This window comes from Symphalangus syndactylus, chromosome 9 (genome assembly GCF_028878055.3).
Source record: "Symphalangus syndactylus isolate Jambi chromosome 9, NHGRI_mSymSyn1-v2.1_pri, whole genome shotgun sequence".
Lineage (NCBI taxonomy): Eukaryota > Metazoa > Chordata > Mammalia > Primates > Hylobatidae > Symphalangus > Symphalangus syndactylus.
The window spans coordinates 8,086,921-8,112,745 of record NC_072431.2 but is presented as its reverse complement, the minus strand read 5'-3'; the positions used below and the strand labels follow the sequence as shown (position 1 = coordinate 8,112,745).

Here is a 25,825-nt window from a genome sequence, read left to right as displayed (position 1 = left end):
TAGTATACGTTGTTTCCATCTTTACATCCTATATCATTTGGGCATTGTGCAAATCAGGTCCATAGACTGATTGCAATTAAAAAGTTGATGTGATTGTGGAGATGTTCCAATGGCATTTTCTCTCTACCAAAAGTTCATTGATTAGCCAATTATTTGACATTCATTGCAAGAAGAATTTCTGAAGTAAGACTTTTATAAACATATTGGTTTACAGAGAAGATTAACCAAACATATTACAATATTTATAATTTTCTCCTCTCAATAAGGTACACATTTTCCTTGACATTTTTGCAAACCAACAGTTTAAAATACGGTAATTTTACTACATCACTTAGAGATTCAAAACAGTAAGAATCACTAGGAATAACTGACTTTCACATTGATTACAGCAATAGTAACTTATGTTCCTCTTCCACTATTAAAAGAGCAATGAAATATCTTGCATGCAGTTATTCGTAGTTTACAGACTTATTTGCATGAGGATGTTCTAAGCTTAATTTATACCCTCTGTACTTTGAAAGCTACCTCAATTATTTCACCTATTTGAAATTCACAAATCCTTCCAACTATGAGCACCACCAGATGGAAAAATTTCTGAAGTGAACCCAGTTTGAATGTGTAAAGTATGAGGCATATGACATGTCTGATTACAGTTACTGAAGAGTTGAATAGGTACTAGCTTATATTTTTAAATTCACTTACTATAATTCTAATACTCATTTTGCAGTGAACATCAATCAAAAATTTTGTGAGATAATTTATAAAGGTGAATAATAGGTTTTTATGTTTGCCCAGTCTAGATACATATTAGCTGAAAAATAAAAAATGCCAACATAAAGCTGAATATCTCTAGTTACAGCACTCCTGTGCCCTCCATAGAACAGATATTCAAAGACTGTTTTCTAAGCCAATTTTTTTTTTAATAATCACAGAAATAAAGTCATCCAGTTACTTTAAAAGATCTCAGGAATTCTATCGCTTTTCCTAGTAATCTTCCCCTTTTGGCTTTAAGGTATGAAGTCCTTATTTATTCCTAACAAAACACTCTGGCTGAGATTTAAGTTCATTTTCTCCATCTCTATGAAAACTAAGAAGAGCTGTCAGTCTCCTATTTAGAATAACTCTTCAAACATTGGAGTCAATCTAGTCCCCATTTCTTATGACCTGTGGGACCTTGGAAAATGATAAAAATCACATCTACAACATAAAAATATTAAATATAATTTTATTGGTTATCTTTGTCTTTAAAGAATTTTTGGGTATGTCAATTTAGGTCATTCTCAAAACAATCCAGTGAGGATGCTTTAATTGCTGCAGGACAGTTCATTATGTGTCAGATGATAGAAAAAGACATGACAAGAAAAATCTACCTGTTTATGTTCCTATACCTATAAAAATAAACTGAGATAAAAAACACTAAAGATTTTAAAAATTAATAAGGCACTGCTAAAGTGCAAGGTGGTAACTTAAGTAATAATATATCCTGTTTTTTTTCTTCCTCATTCCATAGTAATGCTTTTATTCATCCCATAGGCTATACTTTCATTTTATTTTTAATTTTCTCTGTATCTATATATTTCAAAAAAATTAAAGAAGCTAAGAAAAACAAAATTAGTTATAAAGCACAATACATTTCATGCCACAAAGAATAACATAATTATAACCACTTCTTATAAGTTAACCTGTTTATTCTTGCTTCTCAATATCCGATTTCCCATTTCTTAAGTCAGATGAGATTAACTTTTATAAGTGCTAAGTCCACTAAGATTTTATATTTCTGTTTTTTTCTGCAACATAATTTCCATCAACTTTTTTTGGGCTGGAGTGCAGTGGTGCTATCTCAGCTCACTGCAACCTCCGCCTCCTGAGTTCACGCCATTTTCCTGCCTCAGCCTCCCGAGTAGCTGGGACTACAGGTGGCTGCCACCATGCCCGGCTAATGTTTTGTATTTTGAGATGAGGTTTCAGTGTGTTAGCCAGGATGGTCTCAATCTCCCGACCTCGTGATCCACCCACCTCGGCCTCCCAAAGTGCTGGGATTATAGGCGTGAGCCACCGCGCCCGGCCTCCATCAACTATTTCTTATGATTATTGATAAAGTTTAATTTTCTCTCATGTTCTTGTAACTTTAATGACTTTTAACTATATGAAATAGAGCATTCTCTAGTTTAAGACAATTTAAATCTCAGCCAAAATCAGTGTTCCTATCATTACTGAACCATAGGAGGGTATGTTATACATGCAAACATATTACATGGCGTATGTTACAATGACATTTTACTGTGTCCATGTATGAAGCTTTTCAGATATCCCAGGATTTTCTGGGAATAAAGATGCTTATTCCTACATACACCATAGAAATCATTTGTTCTTTAAAAAAGTTAAAGAGAGTTTTTAAAGATTAGTTGTAGATAAGATACATGTAACATACAGAGATAATTCCATACCTGTTTTATTGGACAGTCTAAATGACACCATCTTATCAGGAATATTACATACATTCCTCACTGAAGCAATGCAGCTATAATTAGCATAGTCCTGAGGTCGAAGATTCTTCAGTTTTAAGATCTTTGTTTCACCCTGAAAATGTAAAAAAAAAAAAAAAAAGTCATTAGAAAAAGCCAACACAACCAGAATGAATGAAACATCACGTTACATTGTATTAAATCATATTATTATCAGAATATGACAGACTGTCTTTTTTTAAGGGAAATGCCCTATCTTTAAAATAAGTTATAAATGAACTAACTTCAAATAACACTGCATTTTAAAATAATACTGTAATATTAAGTATGCCTGGAGATAAAAGCTAACAGACTACAATGAAAATTCATAACATTTTCTTTGCAAACTAGCTTCCTCAGGGGAAAAGTCTGTTTCTGGTGGTAGTTATGCAAATTACTATGCAAAGATCAGAACAGTGTACTTAATAATGGAGTGCATTCAACAAACACTGCAATCTATTCAGACATCGACGTGAGAAGACAAAAGAATCTGAAGAAGAGCCAACAAATGAAATACGGTTGTTAGAACAAAGTTAATTAAATCTAATGATAGATAATTAAATTTACAGACATAAATATTTTGTATATGGAGCAATGACAGGAGACATATCTAAAACTGAAGGAAAGAAGCATTCATGAGTGTTTCTATATTATAATTGTTCCTGTTATTTCATGTTCAAGAGTTTAAGGGCTAACTCTCCAGGTAAATCTGCACAAATTTAGATAGATGCAAATCAAGCAAGTGGCCAGAAGTATCTAACAGACTCTTGATGAACCAAGAAAGATTTTGTAAAAACACTGGATTGAAATTGTTGAAAGGAAAAAAAGAACACACAACAAAATTTAGTCTCCTGCCCAATTCAGATTAGGTCCCCTGGGCTTTCTTTGCCTTCTAAAGTCATTAATGCATCCTCTCGAAATAGGTCTTCTTGTCAATAACTTACTTATCTTGATAGCAAAACAGTGTCTCAATGATTTTATAGTATTAGGAATACTATAAAAATTCAAAATGTTTATTTTTTCCAGATAACGTGTGTATGGAACAATGTGTTTCATCACTTTACCTGGATAACATTTGTCCAGATCTAAAACTTGCAATACTTTCATATGTTATTGAGGAGGACTGGAATACTTAGTGACTTACTACATAAAAACACTGCTGTTTATTTGCAAGAAAGCTTACTCAGAAATAGTCACACAGTTTTGCAAATGTGTCAAATGAATCTCTATTCTAGTGTGCATGGAATTGTGGCCATAAGTACTTTCATTAACTGTCCAAATTCAATCTTAAATCAGTCACTTCTTTAGCATTTTCCTCAGTGGTATAAAAAAAAATCTACCTTTTAATTTTTTTTTAGAAGAAACACTGAATTTTTAACATACAGGAAAATATAAATATATCGATACAAATATACAGAGAAATCTATATGTTTCTCGAGTTCATATATAAAACTATTCTCGTGTTACAGAATTCCCATACATGATATAAAATGCCTATAAAGTGTGCTTAGCTAGAAAGAACAGTTGAAAGAAAATATGCTAGAATTAGTCAACTCAGATAATTTTTAAATAAAGTGATACATCTTACCTCTCCTAACTTTGTCAAACTTATTGCTCAAATTTCTTTGCTTTTCTTTCTCGTCTCAATACAACCAGTGTTATTCCATGGAATTCTACTTGTTCCATAGTTAACTTCACTTTATAACATTTTATTAGGTGGCATTATCCTTGCTGATGAATTTCTACTACAAGCTCTATTTTCTTGCCTCACTCCCAAGTCTAAGCCCCATTTCCAGAATTCTCCCTTAAGTTTCAGATACACATAACAAATGTTTGTCAATATGTCCATTCTGATGCTTCAGACACATCTGAACTCAACATATCCTAAATTGAACTTCAAATATATTCCTTTAAGTCTACTCCTTCTATAATAATGGGAATTTACATCCCATTATAACTTCTTATTCATACATTCAGTATCTCTCTCAGCGAGATCCTTTTATTGATCTTTACTCATGTTCAACCCCAATTATTCTTTGTTTCTATTTTTAATCATAATGCTCTAAACCCTACAATCAACTAAAAAACTCACGATTGTACTTAGTATAGCTTAAGAATGCAAGCAAGCCACAATGACTTACACTTTAACCAATATTTTTTTCAGCTTTATTGAAGTATAATGGACAAAATAATTGTATACATTTAAGGTATACAACTGTGTTTTGATATACATTGTAAAATAATCACCACAATTGAGCTAATTAACATATACATAACCTCACATGATTATTTTTATTCACTTGTTAAATATATGAAATCTAATTATGCCATCTCCTTGCCAGACTTCTCCCCTTGCCAGTAAGTACCCAGACAGTAGAGATGATGTCTGTCTTGCTCTCAGCATTATATTCTGGGCACCTGACACAGGGCTTAGCAGAGAGGAGACAATTTTTAAGTTAATACTTTTTCAGTTAATAGTACTGTAACTACCCAAGGTTTGCTTTATATATATTTATTTCTCCAGAATTTACTATTTGTTTGGCACTGTTATAAACTCAATATAATTAAATAAGTAAAATATAATCAGAGCTTAAATACACAGAGAAAAATTCGCTTACATTATTACACATAATCAATAGATATTTGTGCACATTGTAAAAAAGAAAGCGGGTCTGTTACTCTAGGAACGATTTATCTAGATTACGCTTTTAGGTTTGGAAGGAAATTTGAATTGAAGACAAATTATCAGGACAAAACTCAAGACAAAACTTGAGCCATATCAAAAGAAATAAAACTTAAATGAAAATCAGTAGAATTACAACTGAAAAAACACATGGATATAGATACTGATGATATATAGGTACAAATACATGGAGTTACATATATATGATAAAATAACGAAACAATATATAATACATGCAATTACATATTTATGTGTGTATATATTCACATGCACACTATATATATGTATGTATATATGTATGTATATACATATGTATGTGTGTGTATATATATATATACACACATAATTACTCCAAAAATAACAAACCTCTAATCATTCTGAAAGATTTATTGCATGTAGTCAATATTCTAAAAGCAACCAAGGAGTGATAATGATTCTCAAATATAAACAAATAATGAACATTGTCATTTAGATGTATATTTAATAATAAAGTCTCTTTACTTACATAGAGTTAATTATACGTCAGCACTTCTTGTTTGTTTCCACTGACAAATTCTTTTTCAGTTTGCATTTTCTGAATAATACTTTTCCAACATTCCACTGAAATAGTACCTAGTAATTTCATTAATGATGATGATCTTTTGTTAAAATTTAATAAACCTTTCTTTTGTATGCTTCCATACTTCTCTGCTTATTTCTAACACTTTAGATTACCTTTACTACTGTGACAGCCCCTCATATATAGGCAATTAATTACAGATATAATAATTTAGTCATTTCTTGGTTGTTTAACCACTGAATATTCTAGCTACTGAAGTCTGCAACCTTTTACTAATATATTCCTAGTGAAATCTGATCCATTATCATGGTTCCAATGAGCACTTATGTATAGATAACTGACAAATCTCTAGACAAAAAGAAAAAAAGCAAACTTACTAAAAATCACCAATAGTATTATAATTAATAAATTCTAGATTATCCCAATTTTTCTTGTCCTTGGAGTTGCAATGTTTGCTAGCATACATTATAGGACATACTTAAATTTTAGTCTATCCCACTCAACATTTTCCCCAAGAAGAAATGTAGTCTCTTATCCTTTTGGATTTCTTAAGATAATCTATCCTGCATTTCTCATTCTCTTTTCTTTTTTTTCAGGGGTTGGGCAGGATCAAGGTTTAAGGTCTAGAAAACCTTAAATTGTTCCCCTTCACTGAAAGGTCATTTCAAAAACCCTTAGTTTGTCATTTGAGACTCTATGCCCTCTAAACAAAACACTTTTGCCTTATTCCTCACACAAAGTCTTCATTCTCATCAAATTAGTTATGTCACTATCTTGAGGTATCTCTTTATGATTTCCTAATGCTCCCCATTCCTTGCTATGAGTCATTTTTTATTCCTATCTGAACTGATGTGTACTTCAAAAAATATATTGTGACTGGAGTGCAGCGCAACAAAGAGCATAAAATGAGATAAGATTTCAAAGCTTGGAAAAGGTCACATTAGATGGGCTATGATCGCAGATTTGTATTTATTCTAAAGTTACTTATTCTGTGTTTAATGCTACTAATCTCTTTCTAATTTTTTTCAGCAAGGCTTGCTTTCTCCTCTTGGAAGATACCTTAAACTTGATTTCCACCAACCCTAATTATCCATTTCACCAAACAACTCTACTCTCCAGTCTTTTTGAATGTTATCTGACAGGCATTATTTCAAGAAAGTGTTTTTTCCTGTTTTTTTTTTTTGAGACATAGTTTAGCTCTGTCACCCAGGCTGGAGTGCAGTGGCGCGACCTCGGCTCGCTGAAACTCTGCCTCCAGGTTCAAGCGATTCTCATGCTTCAGCCTCCCAAGTAGCTGGGATTATAGGCACATGCCGTCACACTGGGATAATTTTTATATTTTTAGTATACATGGGATTTCACCATATTGACCAGGCTGGTCTGGAACTCCTGGCCTCAAGTGATCGGCCTGCCTTGGCCTCCCAAAGTGCTGGGATTACAGGCATGAGCCACTGCACCAGCCTCAATATGAAGAGATTTCAACCTAAAAGCTCTTACTTCTGATCCATCCTCTAAAAGTGTATTCTTCCTATATGTATTCTCCTTTACTTTTTGAGTTAATGCTTTTTGTCTATTTATATCAATCACATTTGTGTATATATTTATATATGTTTTTATCGTTTATATTATGTCTTGTATTGATCCTGCCTTTCCATTTAATGAGATCACTTCAAATCCTCTTCCCTACCATTTGGGCAGTGTTTTGCATGTTGTCAACTCAGAAAAGATTGCTGACTAGAAAGGAATAGAGCCAGCTCATCATATTGCACACAGTAAGTTTTTGGTAAGCTTCCTGAACCATGTTGACTCTAATGGTAGCAATAGGAATTTTAAAAATCTTTACATTAGGGTAGCCTGCAAGATAGATTTATGAAGCTGCATTTGGGGCCACCCATAGGAGAGCTGAACAGTCAATTATGGAAAAGAGAATGTAAAATAAAGGTAAGCCCCAAGGGAAATACATACAAAAATCAAGTACAGAGAACCAACATCAATGCAGCTCTGGCCATTAAAATGCAGAGGTGGCTTTTGTAAAGGACGCCTTCTTAAATTATTTTGTATACATGAATTTTTATGGTGAGGCACAGTGCTGGTATTTATGTTATCTAAAGGTGAAAAATATGAATTTGGTGGTAATATTGATATTACAAAACAGAATTTGTATTACTGTTTGAGATTATTTCTATTCTTTAAAGACCTACAAGTATGGCCCTATAAATACAATGGTATGCACATCCATATCCTAGTTAATTCTTATTCGGAACACAGCAACAAAATGCGCATATGAGAAGGTGCTATAGTTTGAATGCTTGTCCCTAATCTTCACGTTGAAATTTAATCCCAGTGTTGGAGGTAGGGCCTAATGAAAGGTATTTGGGTCATGCGGGCACACCCCTCATGAATAGATTAATGACCTGAGGGGGGCTGTGAGTGACTTCTAACTCTATTAGTTTCCTTGAGAGCTGGTTGTTAAAAAGAAATCTGATAACTCCCCCCTCTCTCTCTTGCTTCCTCTCTCATCTCTGCACATACCAGCTCCCCTTTGCCTTTTGCCATGAGTGAAAGCAGCATGAAGCCCTCACCAGACGCAGATGCCGTATCATGCTTCCTGTACAGTCTGCAAAACTGAGAACCAAATAAATCTCTTTTCTTTATACATTACCTAACCTCAGGTGTTCCTTTATGGCAACACAAAACACAGAACACAATAACAAAACGGACTGTAAAGAATAGACAAAAAAGAAAGAAAAGCCTCTAGATTCATGATTTCCCAATGGTTCAGCTATCATGAGATTGGAGAGTTGTTCTGGGTGAGCTAAAATGATTTCCTGCAGTCAGAAAACAAGATACCAAGATATGTGAACCTAGAGGGCCCAGGTAACATGGTCTCTAAGTTAATATGTAAGATTAATGTATATACCATGCCAATGGGAGAGTGGGTAATACAGATGAAGTCTGTTAATGGAATATTTTTTTAAATAACAGAATTATGGAAAATTTTGAGCCTTACCTTCTTAATTCATGACAGTCAGGATATAATAAAAATATTTTAAAACAACACAGCAGAATGTATAAGAAAGCAGGGAATATATGCACACACAGATTAATGTTATCCAATGGCATATATGTATACATGTGATAATGAGTATAATTTAGGCTTTACCATTTATAACTAATTTAACATTAATTTTATTTTGTTGATCATTTGAATTTGATATGTTGGGTGTTGGGAGGCTTTTTGCATGTGAATTTTCATGATTTGTAAAAAGGAATTTTGAGTTGATTATTGTCTAATTGTATAATTAGTCTAATTAGACTAATTATAACTAGGTAATTGATGGAAATATGTTCAGTCTTGTAATTAGATGGTATAATTACAATACACAAGATGATGTCATGAACATCTTTACAAAAGTACTGGACAAATGAAAACTGAATTTTCAATTTGTAAGATTTAAACAATTGTTTAACATTTCTTAAACAATTACAAAATTATCTGCAATACATATATTTAAATTTGACATTATTTTTTAACAAAAGAAATAAAAGACATACAATGTATATTAGTTAGTGCCCTTACCAATGTTGACATTGCTCTAATGAAGCAGCCTCAAGCAGTATTTCCGTATTACTTATAAAATAAACTAGAACTTTAAAAAAATTATATTCATTCATTTTGATACTTAGATATCAGTAAAAACTAAAGTCTGTCAATTTAGACTCATTTTATGAAGCTCTAATGACTAATTTATTACAAACTTATAAATAGAAAATGATATATGCTAGCCTATGTCTTTTAGTAGTAAGTGAGTAGAAGGACAAAAAGCATAATTATTCCTCTTAGAAATACTGCATTATGTGCTTATGAATTCATATCAGCTTTAGGAACACAGACCAATTTTTTTCTGGAAACATTGTCTATAAAAACCTATAAACAAGATTTTTGTCACTCAAAAGAATTCAGGAATAAATATTCAATTCAAATTGCTATAGTTATTACCATATTATGAATGGTTATACAAAATAGATATATCTCATTATCTCAGAAATTCTATTTTATTAAAAACAAGACATTATTATTAAATAACATTATTATTGAAGACATATCTTCAAAAGAAGTTTCATTTTCTAACATTAAAACTTAAGTAGACATACGATCTATTATCTGAACCCTTCCACCATATATTCCCAGTATGACTTCCCAGCTTCACAGTTCCCTGTTCTCCACACATACTAATTATTGTGCTAACTAACCAGAGATACGGATACTCTTTGGAGACATTGTCTTTCTTCTGCATTACTTGCACGTGCTAATGTCTCCACCTTGAATGCTCCCTCCATAGCAGTGTTGTGTACCTCTATTTTGACAATGATTTTTATTTTATATCGTAATTATTGATCACCTTAAGTTTTCCTTTATATATCAACACACATTAGAGGAGGAGCCTTGCCTAGTGACCTCTGTGTCTCTGGCAAAGGTATGCCCATATCTTGAATATACTAGATCTTATTTTAACTGAATCTTATTTACGTCATGAAGCCACAAAGGCCAATGACTATCAACCTAAGGAGATAAATTTAAAAATTAAAATATTATTTAAGTGCTCCAATACAAACAATAGTAACATAAAAGTTTTTTTCATTATGGAGTACACATGGAAGTATGGGATACAGTAGTTCAAGAAATCAATAACATCTAAGAAGTATATATGTATATGTTTATATGAAGTTATATATACATATATACACACAAACATATATATATATATGGAGAGAGAGAGAGGCATAAAAACACTAGCACAATAAGCAAAAGATAAAATAAGCAGGGAAAGAGTAATCCAATATGGAAGTATAAAAAGGAAGAAATGAGACACTGTATCAGCTTTTCAGAGACAGCTTCTCTGAGATGATGAGCCCTCAGTGTTAAGAAGGCCTCTGCCCTATTATCTAACTAAAGAATACCTAGAAATAAATTTAACCAAGGAGGGGAAAGATTGATACAATGCAAACCATCAAACATCGATGAGAAAAATTGAAGAGGATACAATTAAATTGGAAGATATCACAGGTTAATGGATTGGACGAATTAGCATTATTAAAATGTCTGTACTATCCAAAGTGATCCACAGATTCAATCCAATCTTGTTAAAATACCAATGAAATTCTTCACAGATATAGGAAAACACAATCCAAAATTTGTATGAAACCACAAAAGATCCCGAACAGCCAAAGCAATTTTGAGCAAAAACAACAAAGTTGGCATCATACTATCTGACTTCAAAATATTCTACAATACTGTAGTAACCAAATCAGCATAGTACTGACATAAAAATAGACACATAGACCAATGGAATGGAAATGACGGCACATAACCAAATCAGCACACTTACAGCCAATGAATTTTCAACAAAAGTGCTAAAATCTCACATTAGGGAACGGACAATGTATCTTCAGGAGATAGTGCTGGGAAGCTTGAATATTCACATGCAGAAAAGTAAAGCTAGACTTCTATCTCTCCTCATATACAAATATCAACTCAAAATGAATTCAAGACTTAAATGTAAGACCTGAGATAACACAACTACTAGAAGAAAACATAGGGGAAATGCTTCATGACATTGGTCTGGGGACAGGCAACTGAAACAGAAATAGAGAAATAGAATTATATTGAACTAAAAAGCTTGGGCATAGGAATGGAAACAATCAACGCAGTGAAGAAACAACTTACAGAATGGGAGAAAATATTTGCACACTATGCATTTGATAAGAGGTTAATATCTAGAAAATACACAGAACTCAACTCAATAGCAAAAAAAATCTCATTTTAAAAAGGGCAAAAGACGTAAATAGACATTACTCAAAAGAATACATACAAATGACCAACAGCTATGTGAAAAAATGCTCAACATCACTAATTATTAGGGACATGCAAAACAAAAGCACAGTGAGCTATCACCTCCCTCCCATTGGAATGGCTATTATCAAAAGGACAAAAAATAACAAATTCTGGTGTGGATGCAGAGAAAGAGGAACACTTATACACTGTTGGTGGGAATGCAAATTAGTACAGCCATTATGGAAAACTGTATAGAATTCCTCAAAAAACTAAAAATAGAGCTATAATATGATCCAGCAATCCTACTGTTGGATAGATCCAAAAGAAATTAAGACAGTATATCGAGGAGATACCCACACCTCCATGTTTATTACAGGACTATTCACAATAGACAAAATATGGAATAAACCCAAGTGTCCATCAACAGATGAATGGATAAAGAAAATGTGGAATATGTACATAATGGAATACTATTCAGCTATGAAATGAATGCAGCTATAAAATAATGAATGTTTATTTTACCTAATATAATGTCCTCCAGACCCATCCACATTGCTGCAAATGATGGGTCGGTCCCAGGGCCAGCAACATGGATGGATCTGGAAGACATTATGTTAAGTAAAACAATTAAGGTACAGAAAGACAAATACTATATTATCTACTCATGTGTGGAATCTAAAGAAGTTGACCTCATAGAATTAGGGAGCACAATAATCATTAGCAGTGGTTAGAGAGAGGGAGGTAGAAGGGAGAATAGAGAGATTGGTTAATAGGTGTACAGTTACACTTTGGAGGAATAAATTCTAGTGTTCTATTGCAAAATAAGTTGACTATTTAACAATATTGTATTGTATGTTTCAATACAGCTAGAAGAGAATGTTTTCAGTGTTCTCACCATGAAGAAATGATAAATGTATCAGGTAATGGATAAGCTAAATACCCTGATTTGATTATGATACAATGTGTAAACATGTATCAAAACATCACACCATATCAGATAAATATGGACAATTACAATGTATCAATTTTTTAAAAGTTTGTTTGTGCTTGTTTAATAAATTTAAAATAAATTCCTAAATACTTTGATAGTATGAAAGATTTTCCAAAATCTGGCCAAGGCCCATGTGTTCATTTCCAAGTGATTAGACCCATTTGCAAGTTAGAAATAGCCATATAGCCAGGCACGGTGGCTCACACCTGTAATCCCAGCACATTGGGAGGCCAAGGCAGGTGGGATTGCTTGAGGTCAGGAGCTTGAGATCAGCATGGCCAACATGGTGAAACCCCACCTCTACTAAAAATACACAAATTAGACCAGTGTGGTGGCATGTGCCTGTAATCCCAGCTACTCAGGAGGCTGAGGCATGAGAAATGCTTAAACCCTGAGGCGGAAGTTGCAGTGAGCAGAGATCATGCCACTGCACTCCAGCCCAGGTGACAGAGCAAGGCTCCATCTCAAAAACAAACAAACAAACAAACAAACAAACAAAAAGAAATAGCCATATAGAGAAAAGATGCTCAGAATTACCTCATTATCTATAAAATGTTATCATGTTTTACAAGATTCTAGAGGAAAACATGTTTTCCTAAATCTTAATAATGTCCATATTTTAAAAATAAGTTGACAATAGAAAAATATGTAATATATGATCATTTATCTGGATAATATTTTAAACTAAAAAAATCATTTTAGTAATAACTGAAGAATGCATTAAAGTATTGCGGAATGTATGGGGGAAAATTCAGTCCTGCCTGCTGGCAGAGAACACTTAGTGTCATAGTGGCCTAAATCAACAGACAATCAGATTAGAACAGGCTTCATTTCAGTACTACATTATGGTGAACTGACTAGTAATACATGTGCGATGCTGATTTTCAGAGATTTATATTTTGGCAAGTTAAAACTGTTCTATGCCTTTTAAAAAATAAAGAATACATATTTTTATTTACCATCTACTTGCAAAACAGGAATATATATGATGTGTGCAGATGTTATCATATAATCACTGCATTATTCCACAGTTAATGTCTAAACATTGGCAATTATATTAATCTGAAGGAGCTCAGGCCTTAGTTTACCATAAAAAGAAATATATTCAATGGTGAAAAATGGGATGCTGGGGTATTTACAAAGTCAAAATAACCTTATGTTATTAGAGTTTAGATATGAAAGCTGTATTAATCTTTAAAACAGTGAAGTAAAATGTTTATAATAATTAAAGATTAGTTATACATTTCCCTAGTTAGGGATATATAGATATCTGAAATGTATGTACAATGTGTCAAATTCCTGCCTATCTTTTAGGCAGGATCTATTTAATTTCTATTTTTTTTTTTTTTTTTTTTGACAGAGTTTCGCTCTCTTGCCAGTCTGGAGTGCAGTGGCGCGATATCAGCTCACTGCAACCTCTGCCTCCTGGGTTCAGGTGATTTTCCTGCCTCAGCCTCCTGAGTAGCTGGGATTACAGGCACGTGCCACCACGCCCAGCTAATTTTTATATTTTCAGTAGAGATGGGGTTTCACCACGTTGGCTAGGATCATCTCAATCTCTTGACCTCATCTCAGCCTCAGCCTCCCAAAATGCTGAGATTACAGGCATAAGCCACCACGCCCAGCCAATTTATATAATTTTAAAAATTATTTTTCATTGTCACAATACTTTTGAACATTTGTCCAAATATTTTATTTAAAATTTTTTCGGCCGGGCGCGGTGGCTCACACTTGTAATCCCAGCACTTTGGGAGGCCGAGGTGGGCGGATCACGAGGTCAGGAGATCGAGACCACGGTGAAACCCCGTCTCTACTAAAAAATACAAAAAATTAGCCGGGCGTGGTGGCGGGCGCCTGTAGTCCCAGCTACAAGGAGAGGCTGAGGGAGGAGAATGGCGTGAACCCAGGAGGCGGAGCTTGCAGTGAGCCGAGATTGCGCCACTGCACTCCAGCCTGGGTGACAGAGCAAGACTCCGTCTCCAAAAAAAAAAAAAAAAAAAAAAAAAAAATTTTTCATTGTTAATTTAGGTTTATGCTTTTTTCATCAAAAAACCTTTATAATAACAGCACGCAAATATTCCCACAAATTTCAATATCTTCCTCAAGACTTATTAATTCCTTACTCTTTGTGTATTACACAAGAATATTTCATACTATTCACTCTATGTAAAATTAATTCAACTTTTATTAAATACATTTTTAATGACTCATTAAACATTTTCATTTTTAGCATAATTAAAGCTCTTTTTCTAAACCTAGTCAAAAACAAACATGACTAAAGGAAATTAAAGACATATCTTTCCTAAAACAAAAGCCAAATAAATTTCAAACAGGTTTCTTCATTTTTTTAATAGTTATTCACCATTTGCAAATGGGGACATCAAAATCCCTCCTTTTGAGAAATACTTTCCACGAAACCCAAATCAGCTACCAAAATGTATAACTATGTACATTATAGTGAAACACAGGAAAATTTATAGATTAAAAAAAATGTTAGGACATAGTAAGTTAAAAAAATGTTTTCAAAAGTTAACATTTTAAATTTAACCACATAAAAATAAGTTGTCCTTTATATTTAAGTTCTCTAATCTTTAAGTCAAGCACACATTGGTTTTTGAAAGGCCAGAATAGAGAAACTATCTTTTCAAATAGCTATGAATTCATGCTGCCTGAATTAGGAAAGTATCCTAGCAAAGTAGGGTGGAAATACTGTACCTTAATTCATACCTGGGTAAAGAATGGTTCATAAATCTCAACTCCTTTATCAGATCCTTGCAGCAAGACCTCCTGGCCACGTCTCCAGCTATACCGAACAGGAGGATTGGAATTGGCAACACACCGGAGGAACACTGTTCTCTCATAGTAAAATTGTTCTTTAGCTTCGCCTATACTTTGATGAACAGTTACTACTGGATCATCCAAATCTAGAGGAAATAAAAACAACCAAATGGCAATGTTATGAGATAGATGACTTTTAAAGTATTGTGCTTATATAACCCAACCAAAAATGGGTATTCTTCATTGACTGTATTACTTACCACTAGGTACTTTTTTTTTCACTCAGCTTATTGAATTCATTTACAAAGATGTTTCCAATGATAAGCAGTAAAGTATATTAGTATCTCTATTTGTTGATATAGTAAAATTAATCTTGTATATTTCCAATTCTTTGTCAATAGCCACATAAAACAGAGTTCCATGAGAGAGAGAAAAATTTAAAACACTCAAATTCAAGAGCTTAGCCAAAACAATGAACCTCAGTGACAAAAAAAAGTTAATATCAAGCTGCTTCACTTACTCTTTCTCTTTTTTCTTTTTTTAAGACAGGGTCTTGCTCTGTCAACCAGGCTGAAGTCCAGTGGCGCAATCAGAGCTTACTGCAGCCTCAACCTCCTGAACGCAAGCCATCCCCCTACCTCAGTCTCCTGAGTAGCTGAGACTACAAGCATGTGCTACCACGCCCAGCTAATTTTTTTTTTTTTCTTTTGTGCAGACAGGGACTGGCTGTGTTGTCCAGGCTGGTGTTAAACTACTGGCTTCAAGCGATCCTCCCACCTCAGTCTCCCAAAGTGCTAGATTACAGGCCTGAACTACTATACTAGACCTCTTTGTCTTAATATACTTCTTTTTCCAATTATTTATAACTGATATAATAAAAATAATTTTAAAATTATCTCTACAAATTATTAGTATATGCATAGTACCAAAATATGATCTTGCACAGGAATAAATGTTATCTCAAATTTTATATTCCAGATTATATTTGTTAATTTGAAGAGTGCTAAAAGGCATTATTAAAAGGCACTCCTGTTTCTGTTACTGGATATTGGAACTAATTATGTGTCATTTTGCATGTATCCTAAAGAAAGACTGTACAGCAGAGGCTCAGCATTTTCTGAAAAAGGTCAATTCATAAATACTTTGGGCTTTGTGGTTCAAACGATTGTTTCAACTACCCATCTCTACCATCGCAGTGTGAAAGCAGCCAAACACAATAGGTAAATTAATAATGAATGTTGCTGAGTTCCAATAAAACTTTATTTATAAATATAGACACTCCTCAACCAGCTTTGGCTAATGGGCCATAATTTGCCAACCTCTGTTATGGCATATTCCAGGTTCTTTTCTTAAGCGAAAAATAAATCTTAAAAGTGTACTCGCCTTAAAGCAGTAAGCTTTTAGTTCCATGTGCTAGTATAAACTTAGTATATACTTTAAGTATGATGCAAAACCTGCTGTGTTCATTACTACCTTCACCCAGCTTTACCCCTTTTAATTATAACCAAGAAAGGTTACTTAACTTTGGGGTCTTCAATTTCCTTGTCAGCAGATCAGAATAATAATGATACCATATTATTTAGGCTGTTGAAGGATTAAATGAGATAGTCCATAAAGCCCTGGACACATAGTATTAAGTTGGTGCAAAAGTAATTTCAGTTTTTGACATTACTTTTAATGAATGCTTAATAAAAGTTAGCTATTACTATTATTAATAATATTATTACTATCATTATTGGAGTCTCATTTAAACTCCTATTGATTCTATGCTGTTTTCTTGTTTTTATTTCACCAATTCATAATACATTCAACTCTTATTATAAACAGCTAATATGCCACTTGCCCATTGTCCAGACTATCAAATGCTTCTACATGACAAAAACTTTAACAAAGGCCTGGAAATAACCTACAGTATTTATATGGACATAAGAAGAGTGAAGTGTGTGAGCATATGCTACCCTGAATATTTAAAAGACATTGTTTCTTAGAAAAGATTCTCTCTGATGTGTTAACATAAAAAAATGCCAACCAAAGTAGTGAAGTAATAGCTACCCGAGAATCAAAGTAAAGACCAGAATCCAAAATTTCCCCATTTTTTAAAAAGTGTTTTTCAAATGTGATTCGCTTGACAGCCCTACTTTAATTTCTAGTTTTGCAACATTCTGAGGGTTTTTTTTTTCCTCCAACATCAGAATATTTTCACAGCTACCTCAAAGGCCTCTAATTTTAGTAGCGTAAATTTACAGAACAACTGCTGCTTTTTGGTAAAGCTTAAAGGAAGTTTCCATTTAAATTCACTCTATTAGCTTGCAGCGATATATGCTGTCTGGTTTTATTAAGTTCGGATATTTAGGGATACCAGCATCGTTATCATAAAATGTTTTGAGATTTTTAAAATCTATGAAATATTCATTAATTTGGTGATTAGCCTTTCATATACATCATATATATTGATTAATTGAATTCAGCCTTAGTGACTTGATAAAAGATACTCTAATTCAATTGTAAACAATTTTTTTTCTTGTTCAAAACATAATCTCTTTAGTCACAGGCTTATTTTTACAAGTTACGAACTGTATATGCTGTAAAAATTAAATTCTGAATTCAGAAAGCTCAGGAACAAAACAGAATTGGACGGTAAACAGTGTAACAATGATGACTTCCAAACAGTTAACAGGTTTGTACTTTCCAACACCCATTTCTTGATGTATCCCCAGCTCTTTTCTTGTTGGGTGGTGGTGTCAACAGACTCAGTCAGGAATAGACCAAACCTGTTCTTCCCTGGTCTGGACAATCTTTGGGTCATTGGATTTCAAGATTCTCATTTTGTGACAATGGCTTATAGTATTGGCTAGGTTATCTGTTGAATTCACTCACGTTTAGAAATTTCTGTTTTTTGCATTTCAGATTTAAAAACAATATGCCAAAACAAGATTTGTTTAAGACAAGTGAAATGACAGCACAGCTAAAAATATACGATTTTAAGGGAGATTATATATGTTTGTGCCCACATGTATGCACATGTGTAGATATACATAATTATATATATACTAAATAATGTAAGTAATTTACATATACATATCACTTAAATCTATTTTAATATATATTCTTTATATTACTAAATATATACTGAATATTTGTATTTAAGACAGGTTTCTGAGAAAACAGATTCAGAGATGTGTGTGCAGAAATGGCTCTGGAAGTATCTTATAGATCAACACATGTGAGAGAATGAAAGAAGTAGGACTGATCAAGGGGAGGGTTGAACTACAAAAGGTCTCAGTAGCTTTGCAGAACTTTCTGAGCTGTGATATCCCCTCAAAGCTGCCCTGTCCTGAGGCAAAGGGGCTAAGCCTTTATACACCCACCCCCTCCCCTATCAACAGGTCATTCAATTTGTGGTACTCCTCGCTAGGAGACATAACCTTGGGAGGGCCTGCTCTGTTTGGCTTATTTCTTGAGAGGGCAATTTTAGCTGATAGCAATCATCTGCTAATACTCTCGGCAGTGGGAGGAATGAGTGCTTCAGTCCTGAGGAAGGCATCTGACTGGTGCACTGCAGCATCCAGTCAAATCTACTTGCTAGGTGTGATAAATCTATCTGGGAAAAGCTACTCCAAGACTCTGGCTAGTCTCTTTCCGGGAAAACTTTCAAAAGGAACTATAGTAGGACTATATCCATCATCTCCTTCTACTATTGCCATTCTAGATTCCTCTCACCCTGGGCTAGTACCTTTTTTCGTGTAGGTAGCTTACCTAGTTGCATTACTAAAATTTTGTCAGATTTGAGCCCTTGATCATTACATCTTCTCAAACCAAGGCTGATGTACTTGTCTGTTTACGACCAAAACTGAACAAGAGAATACCAAGAAATGACTCACTGCATTAACTGGGTATCAAACATATTATTTCCTGCCTCACTATGTTACAACAGTCCTACCAATAGCCTTATATAGGCTGGTCACTCCCACCAGGATAGTGACTCGTCTTATCTGTTGCTTCCTGACACAGAAGCCTAAAGTAACTGAGTTGATGCCATGGCTTAAAGATTAACAGGACTCTTGCTAAGTCACTTAATAGAAGCTTTTTCCCGTTCTGGGAACTGGGACCTCTAAACTGGCAGAGTCCAGAGTTGCGGGAAGGAAAGCAATCCCCCAGTAGGTCACTGGATGTGATGATAGTGAGGTCACTTCTTGGTTCTTGGACCTGTGTATTCTATAAGGAGAAAAAGCAGCATATAATAATGGTCATTTAGAATTTAACTGCATTCTAGAGGGTAGCACCCACTCCTTAATGAATATTTTCTCTGTAAGACTCAATTGCCCTCTCTAAAAGGCCATTCTATCACTCTATTAAGTTGGCATTTTTAGTTGATGTAGTACGTGATATGACCAGATAATCCATGGCAATGTGCCCACCCCGGAATCGTGATATCCAGATCAATTTGGATCCTGTGTATGACATTTCTCAAAGTATCTCAGGAGTCCATTTTCCCTAGTGTATGATTATTCAAGTAAATGGATGTAGGTTTTTTGTAGAAAGAACTGAGAGAATAATTACCATATACATTTGCTAGAGTGTTTTGGGGTTCCTTCTGGTGATTCAGTTGAAGTCTTCAGTCAACGAGCTCTAAGTCTAAAAATTGCCTCAGGTATAGAAATTGGACCAGGAGCATGGCTTTTTATTAGGCAGCCATATGCAGGCTCTTATTCATCCGTTTTTAATTTATTTTAATTGTGTAGATTGTGCAATAGTTGGTTGGCTAGCCACTTATTTTCCCCTAGAGATGCTGTGATCTGTTAACTATCTCCATAGCTCTCTGTGATTCTGGAGTCTTAGATATATTTGAACAGTAAGTGCGCCTGGCTGGGCACAGTGGGTCATGCCTGTAATCCCAGCACTTTGGGAGGCCGAGTTTGGGTGGATCATTTGAGGTCAGGGGTTCGAGACAAGCCTGGCCAACATGGTTAAACCCATCTCTACCAAAAATACAAAAATTAGCCAGGCATGGTGACAGACACCTGTACTCCCAGCTAATTGGGAGATTGAGGCAGCAGAATTGCTTGAACCCGGGAGGTAGAGGTTGTAGTGAGCCGAGATTGTGCCACTGTACTCCAGCCTGGGTGACAGAGCAAGACTCTGTCTCAAAAAAAAAAAAAAAAAAAAAAAAAGGACTATCAGTGGCTACCCGCCAACAGCAATGGGGCCCTCACTACAGCCAGTTAGTTGGCTGCTGAGTGATCCATCTCTAAAATTCCATTTTAAAGTTATCTTCCTCAGATCACCTAGAATGGGTTCTCTGGAAATCTTATTCTTTGATGAAGACATGCATTTTGGAAGTTTATTGGAGAGTGCCCTCAGAATCAACTCATGTGGTAGTGTTTTAAAAAAAAGAGGGATTAGGCAGTGGAATGAGTTCACCTGTGATACATTACTTCCAAATAGGTCAGATGGAGCTGTTGAGTTGAGAAGGCCTTTCAGAGTCACCCTGCCGTTTTCCTACAAAGGATATTGATGCTTCACTGCATTAGCATTTCCCACAGTGAGGTGGCTCTTGCCAGCTGAGGACAATTTCGTTACAAGGGCTGACTTGAGAGCCAACATCTTCCAATCGCTTCCAGGAAGAAAAAGCACGTGCTACACAGTTTTAGCATAAGAACTTGAAGTTACTAGTCATAATTTTCTCTAGCTTTTAAATGTAGATCAGGGAGCATAAAATCTGTCTCTATATTTACTCGTCAATTTTCATACTTTATGACCCTGATAATATTACATAACGACACTGAACTCTTTTCTATTTATATTTATTTATTCTCTTTAAAGTAAATTTAATTTTATAGGCTGAATGTGTGAATTCAAATATCTAGATATTAAATAATTACAAAATGTTATTTTAAGAGGGTATGATTTTTATTATTAAACTGGGGCCAAAATTCTTCACATATATACAGTAATGTAAATAATTGAGTATCTTCTTTGATATATGAATATTTATTTTAAATATATTTCAATATCATATAGTTTCCTATAAAATATATTTCTATGTGTATAGGACTCATACCTTACTTATATTTATATTCTTAAAAACCAATATAATAGACATACTCAATAATAATCTAATAAATTAATATAAAGGAAGAGTAATCTGTCATGAATATAGTAAATGTCAGTTTTCAGCAAGGAAACTAATATATATCATAATAATCATCTAAGAAAAATTTGTTTTTTCATTTAAATGCAGTAGCTACCCCTTTATAACTAAACTAATTTTCTTGAAACTTTTTTTTTGGCTGATTAAATGTGCCAAACACTAGTAGATTAAAGTCAGTTAAAGAAAATTAAGGTAATGTATGCTGTTTTCCTCAACTCTAGAAATAACTGTCTCCCAATTGTCTCCCAAAAGAATTTGTGGTATGAAAAAATTTGACATAGGTTTTGTTGTAATGGTACGAGAAATGTTGCATGACAATCTGAACTTTTCCACAGTTTTTCTTTGTATACCTATAAGAATTATCTACTTGCCCAGTTTTACTTTGCAATATTTTTCTGAGTTTCTATTAATCTCAACATGTAGGTGTTCAGGACATGGTGTACAAATAATCAACTAATGAGTGATATACCTAATATTTATTGAATACCTATTTTGGGCCAGGTTGTTTTGGAAGAAACTTTACATATGCCAACTAATTTCATTTTTATAGAAACCTCATCTCTTTTAATGTCCTGGGAGTCAAGTTTCAGACAGACGAAGTAATTTCCCATTATATATGTAACACGATGAGTATTATCAAATGTCCTAATCTAAAAGGTTTATGTTCATTATTTTCATGCAGATTTTACATGTCTAGAATATGCTAAGCATTATATAAATAACTCAGTTTACAAGTAGCCTACAGTTCATGAGTCAAAAAAAGGAAAATGAATAACATGAAAAAAAAACACAAGAGAATTAAATAAATGATCCTATAGAGATGTAAGCCAAATACAGACAACTATTTCTTTCTGGAAAGAATAGTAAAGGCTTCCTGAAAAGACGATACCTGAAATAAATCCTAAATTATGAAGAGAGTATGCCAGATAATATATTAAATTAAATAATTACAAAATGTTATTTTAAGAGCATATGATTTTTATTATTCAACAGCGGCCAAAATTCTTCACAAGTATACAGTAACGTATACACGTGAAGAGTAGGAAGTAACACACACAAAGTTCTGAGATATCAGAGCCAATATCAGATATCCAGCAAAGCTAGAAAAGACTGCTGGGTATTGAGGAATAGTAATTTGGTATGATGTTTGAGAGACAAAAATGGACCAAATCATTAGTAGCACCGTCTATGCTAAAGAAAATCCATTCCATTACTTTTTTAGCCAGACTTTCGCTTTAGAAAGATCATCCTAGCTCCTTCTGGAGAAGAGATTTGGAGGCGGCAAAGACTGGTAAGGAGATCAGTAAGAAGGTTGTGGTAACAACTGAGATGAACAATGACAGGGGCTTTGAAATAAGGGTGACAATGGGCATGGAGGGAAGGCTTAACTGAACTGAACTACGTGAGTGATTAGAAACCGGGCTGGGCAAAATGTGGGAGTTAAAAAAAAGGTCTCCACAGTGAGATACCATCTCACACCAGTTAGAATGGCCATCATTAAAAAAGCAGGAAACAACAGGTGCTGGAGAGGATGTGGAGAAATAGGAACACTTTTACACTGTTGGTGGGACTGTAAACTAGTTCAACCATTGTGGAAGTCAGTGTGGCGATTCCTCAGGGATCTAGAACTAGAAATACCATTTGACCAAGCAATCCCCTTACTGGGTATATACCCAAAGGACTATAAATCATGCTGCTATAAAGACACATGTACACGTATGTTTATTGCGGCACTATTCACAATAGCAAAGAGTTGGAACCAACCCAAATGTCCAACAACGATAGACTGGATTAAGAAAATGTGGCACATATACACCATGGAATACTATGCAGCCATAAAAAATGATGAGTTCGCGTCCTTTGTAGGGACATGGATGAAACTGGAAAACATCATTCTCAGTAAACTATCGCAAGGACAAAAAACCAAACACCGCATGTTCTCACTCATAGGTGGGAATTGAAGAATGAGAACTCATGGACACAGGAAGGGGAACATCACATTCCGGGGACTGTTGTGGGGTGGGGGGAGGGGGGAGGGACAGCATTAGGAGATATACCTAATGCTAAATGACAAGTTAATGGGTGCAGGAAATCAACACGGCACATGGATACATATGTAACAAACCTGCACATTGTGCACATGTACCCTAAAACCTAAAGTATAATAAATAAATAAATAAATAAATAAATAAATAAATAAATAAATAAGGTTTCTAAGGATCTGGATTTGGCAGTTGGGTAGACAGTGCACTAACTGAAACATGCAATGTAAAGAGAGAACTTTACCTGGCTGTGGGTGGAGTGGGATGGGAGTTGTAAAAGGTAAGAAAGTTGAGTTCTGTTTGGTTCACGCAGCTCCTCCAGTTGCAATGTACACAACCTAGAGCCAGAATAAGTCTGGGCTACAGATATGGATTTGGGAGTCATCAGTATGCTGTGGAGGGTAATGGACCACTCGAGGAGTATGCAGAATGGAAAAAGGGAAGCACCAGTGAGAAAGGCCTGGGCAGCACTAAGTACAGGCAAAAAAAGAAAAGAAATTAAATAAAATAAAAAAAATTTTTAAAAAGTTGGGCGGGAGGGCTTTGTAAAAGACTAAGGAAAAAGCAATAAGAAGAAGAGAGGTAGAGTCAAAACAAATCAACAGTAAATAAAATAGCACTTCCACAGCCATAGAGAGGTTGGAGAGCAGAATAAGTGGTGAGAAGACAACAGAACTGGAAAGTGACTTTAAATTTGGCAAGTAATGGATCACTGGTGACCTTTGCCAGAGTTGTGTCAGTGGAATGATGGGTCTAGCATTTTCCTGTACTTTACAGAGTGAAAGTCAAGTAAAAACATGGAGAGATTCATGTGTGTAATCCTTTCAAGAACTTGGCTCTAACAACAAAATAAAACAAAGTAGTTACGGGAGTAGAGGACAACATGTGATCAAGAGAATCTTGTTTTGTTTTGTTCCTGTTTTGTTTTTCCTTAGGCAGAGAGAGTTTGTTTTTCCTTAAGCTGAGTGCATTTAAATTCCTAGGATAAAATAAAACACAAGGAGCATTAGGAAAATGCCCAATCTTTGAAACAGCTATTTTTTTAGTAAATAATTATTATTTTAGTGTTATACTTTGACGGCAGCAGTGGCCCCATTTGGAGTGGCTGCTGCAAAGACGACGACCGCAGTGGGGGAGATGCAGCTAGGGCTGTGCATTCCATGGAAACTGCGGGAGCCGGAAACAGGCAGGATTCCTGCCCCCTTCCAAGTTGGTGGGATGGGAGCCCTGTGATCCCAGGTGCAGCTGCAGCCACCCAGCCGCAGCAGTGGACCCGGACACCCCTGTGCTCTTGGGCCCGTGAAGCCCACCAGCCCCTGCATGCTTGGAAGTGCCTGCTCCCAATGCCTGCCTCTCCTGGCTCCCAGCACCCGCTCCAATTTTGGAGCAAAGTTGTGGTCCAGCCCAAGCGCTGTCATGACCAGGCCTGGTGTGTGTGTGCTAGGGTTGGCACTGACACACCAGCCTCTTACTGCCTCACCCACCTCCGGACTTTAGGTGGTGACAAGTATAGCAGAGAGGCCAAGATGGGGCTGAGGGCCACTCGGCACCAGCTTGCAAGCACCCCCTAGCATGAACAGCCAGAGCGCCATGAAGAGGGCAGGAGGCAGATAGGCTCCTGGGCGGAAAGGGGCAGGACCCCTGTGAAATCCCACCTTCAAACCATGGACTCTGTAGCATGGGACCCAGCCTGCCAGTTCCCTCTACCAAGGTGAGAACTTATGGTGCTTTTTCCAGGGTTGCCCATGGCTGCCCATGGACCAATCAGCACGCACTTCCTCCCCTCTGAAGCCCATTAAAATCTCAGACTCAGCCAGACTGGGACAGACAACGGGATGACCTGCCTAGGGAAAAGAACTACACACTGTGGGTCTCCTCTCCACTGAGAGCTGTACACTCATCATGACAACCTGCCTGCACATAGGAGCTAATGGCTCTGAGTCTCCTCTCTGCTGAGGGCCGCACAGATGCTGCGAGGACCTGCCTGCGAAAAGAGCTACCCACTTCAGGTCTCCTGAGACTTGTACTATTGCTCAATAAAGCTCCTCTTCTCCTTCCTCACGCCTGTAGTTGTCCTTGTACCTCATGCTTCCTGGATGCGGGACAAGAACTCGGGATCTTCTGAATGGCAGGACTGAAACATGCCCCCCTGCTCGCCACATTGCGAGTGATGAGAAGAAGAGAAGGCAGAAACAGAGAAGAGCCATGGTCCTTCGGGAAACCCAGACCTAGGAGCTCCCCAAGCCAGAGCTGTGACTCTCTCTTTGGAGTTCTGCAGTTC

At 35.4% G+C, this 25,825-nt stretch overlaps 1 protein-coding gene across 2 annotated transcripts in view; it reads right to left on the bottom strand.

Annotated features, from left to right (window-relative positions):
- The window catches only part of MDGA2 (MAM domain containing glycosylphosphatidylinositol anchor 2), an 837,606-nt gene that overhangs the window by 281,750 nt on the left and 530,031 nt on the right, over positions 1-25,825 (bottom strand). For both annotated transcript variants that reach the window (XM_055291423.2, XM_055291424.2), the window contains exons 4-5: positions 15,301-15,497; positions 2,448-2,580 (exon numbers count right to left, since the gene is read on the bottom strand). In XM_055291423.2, the coding sequence (XP_055147398.1) occupies positions 2,448-2,580; positions 15,301-15,497 (330 nt within the window). The remainder of the gene's footprint in view (positions 1-2,447; positions 2,581-15,300; positions 15,498-25,825) is intronic.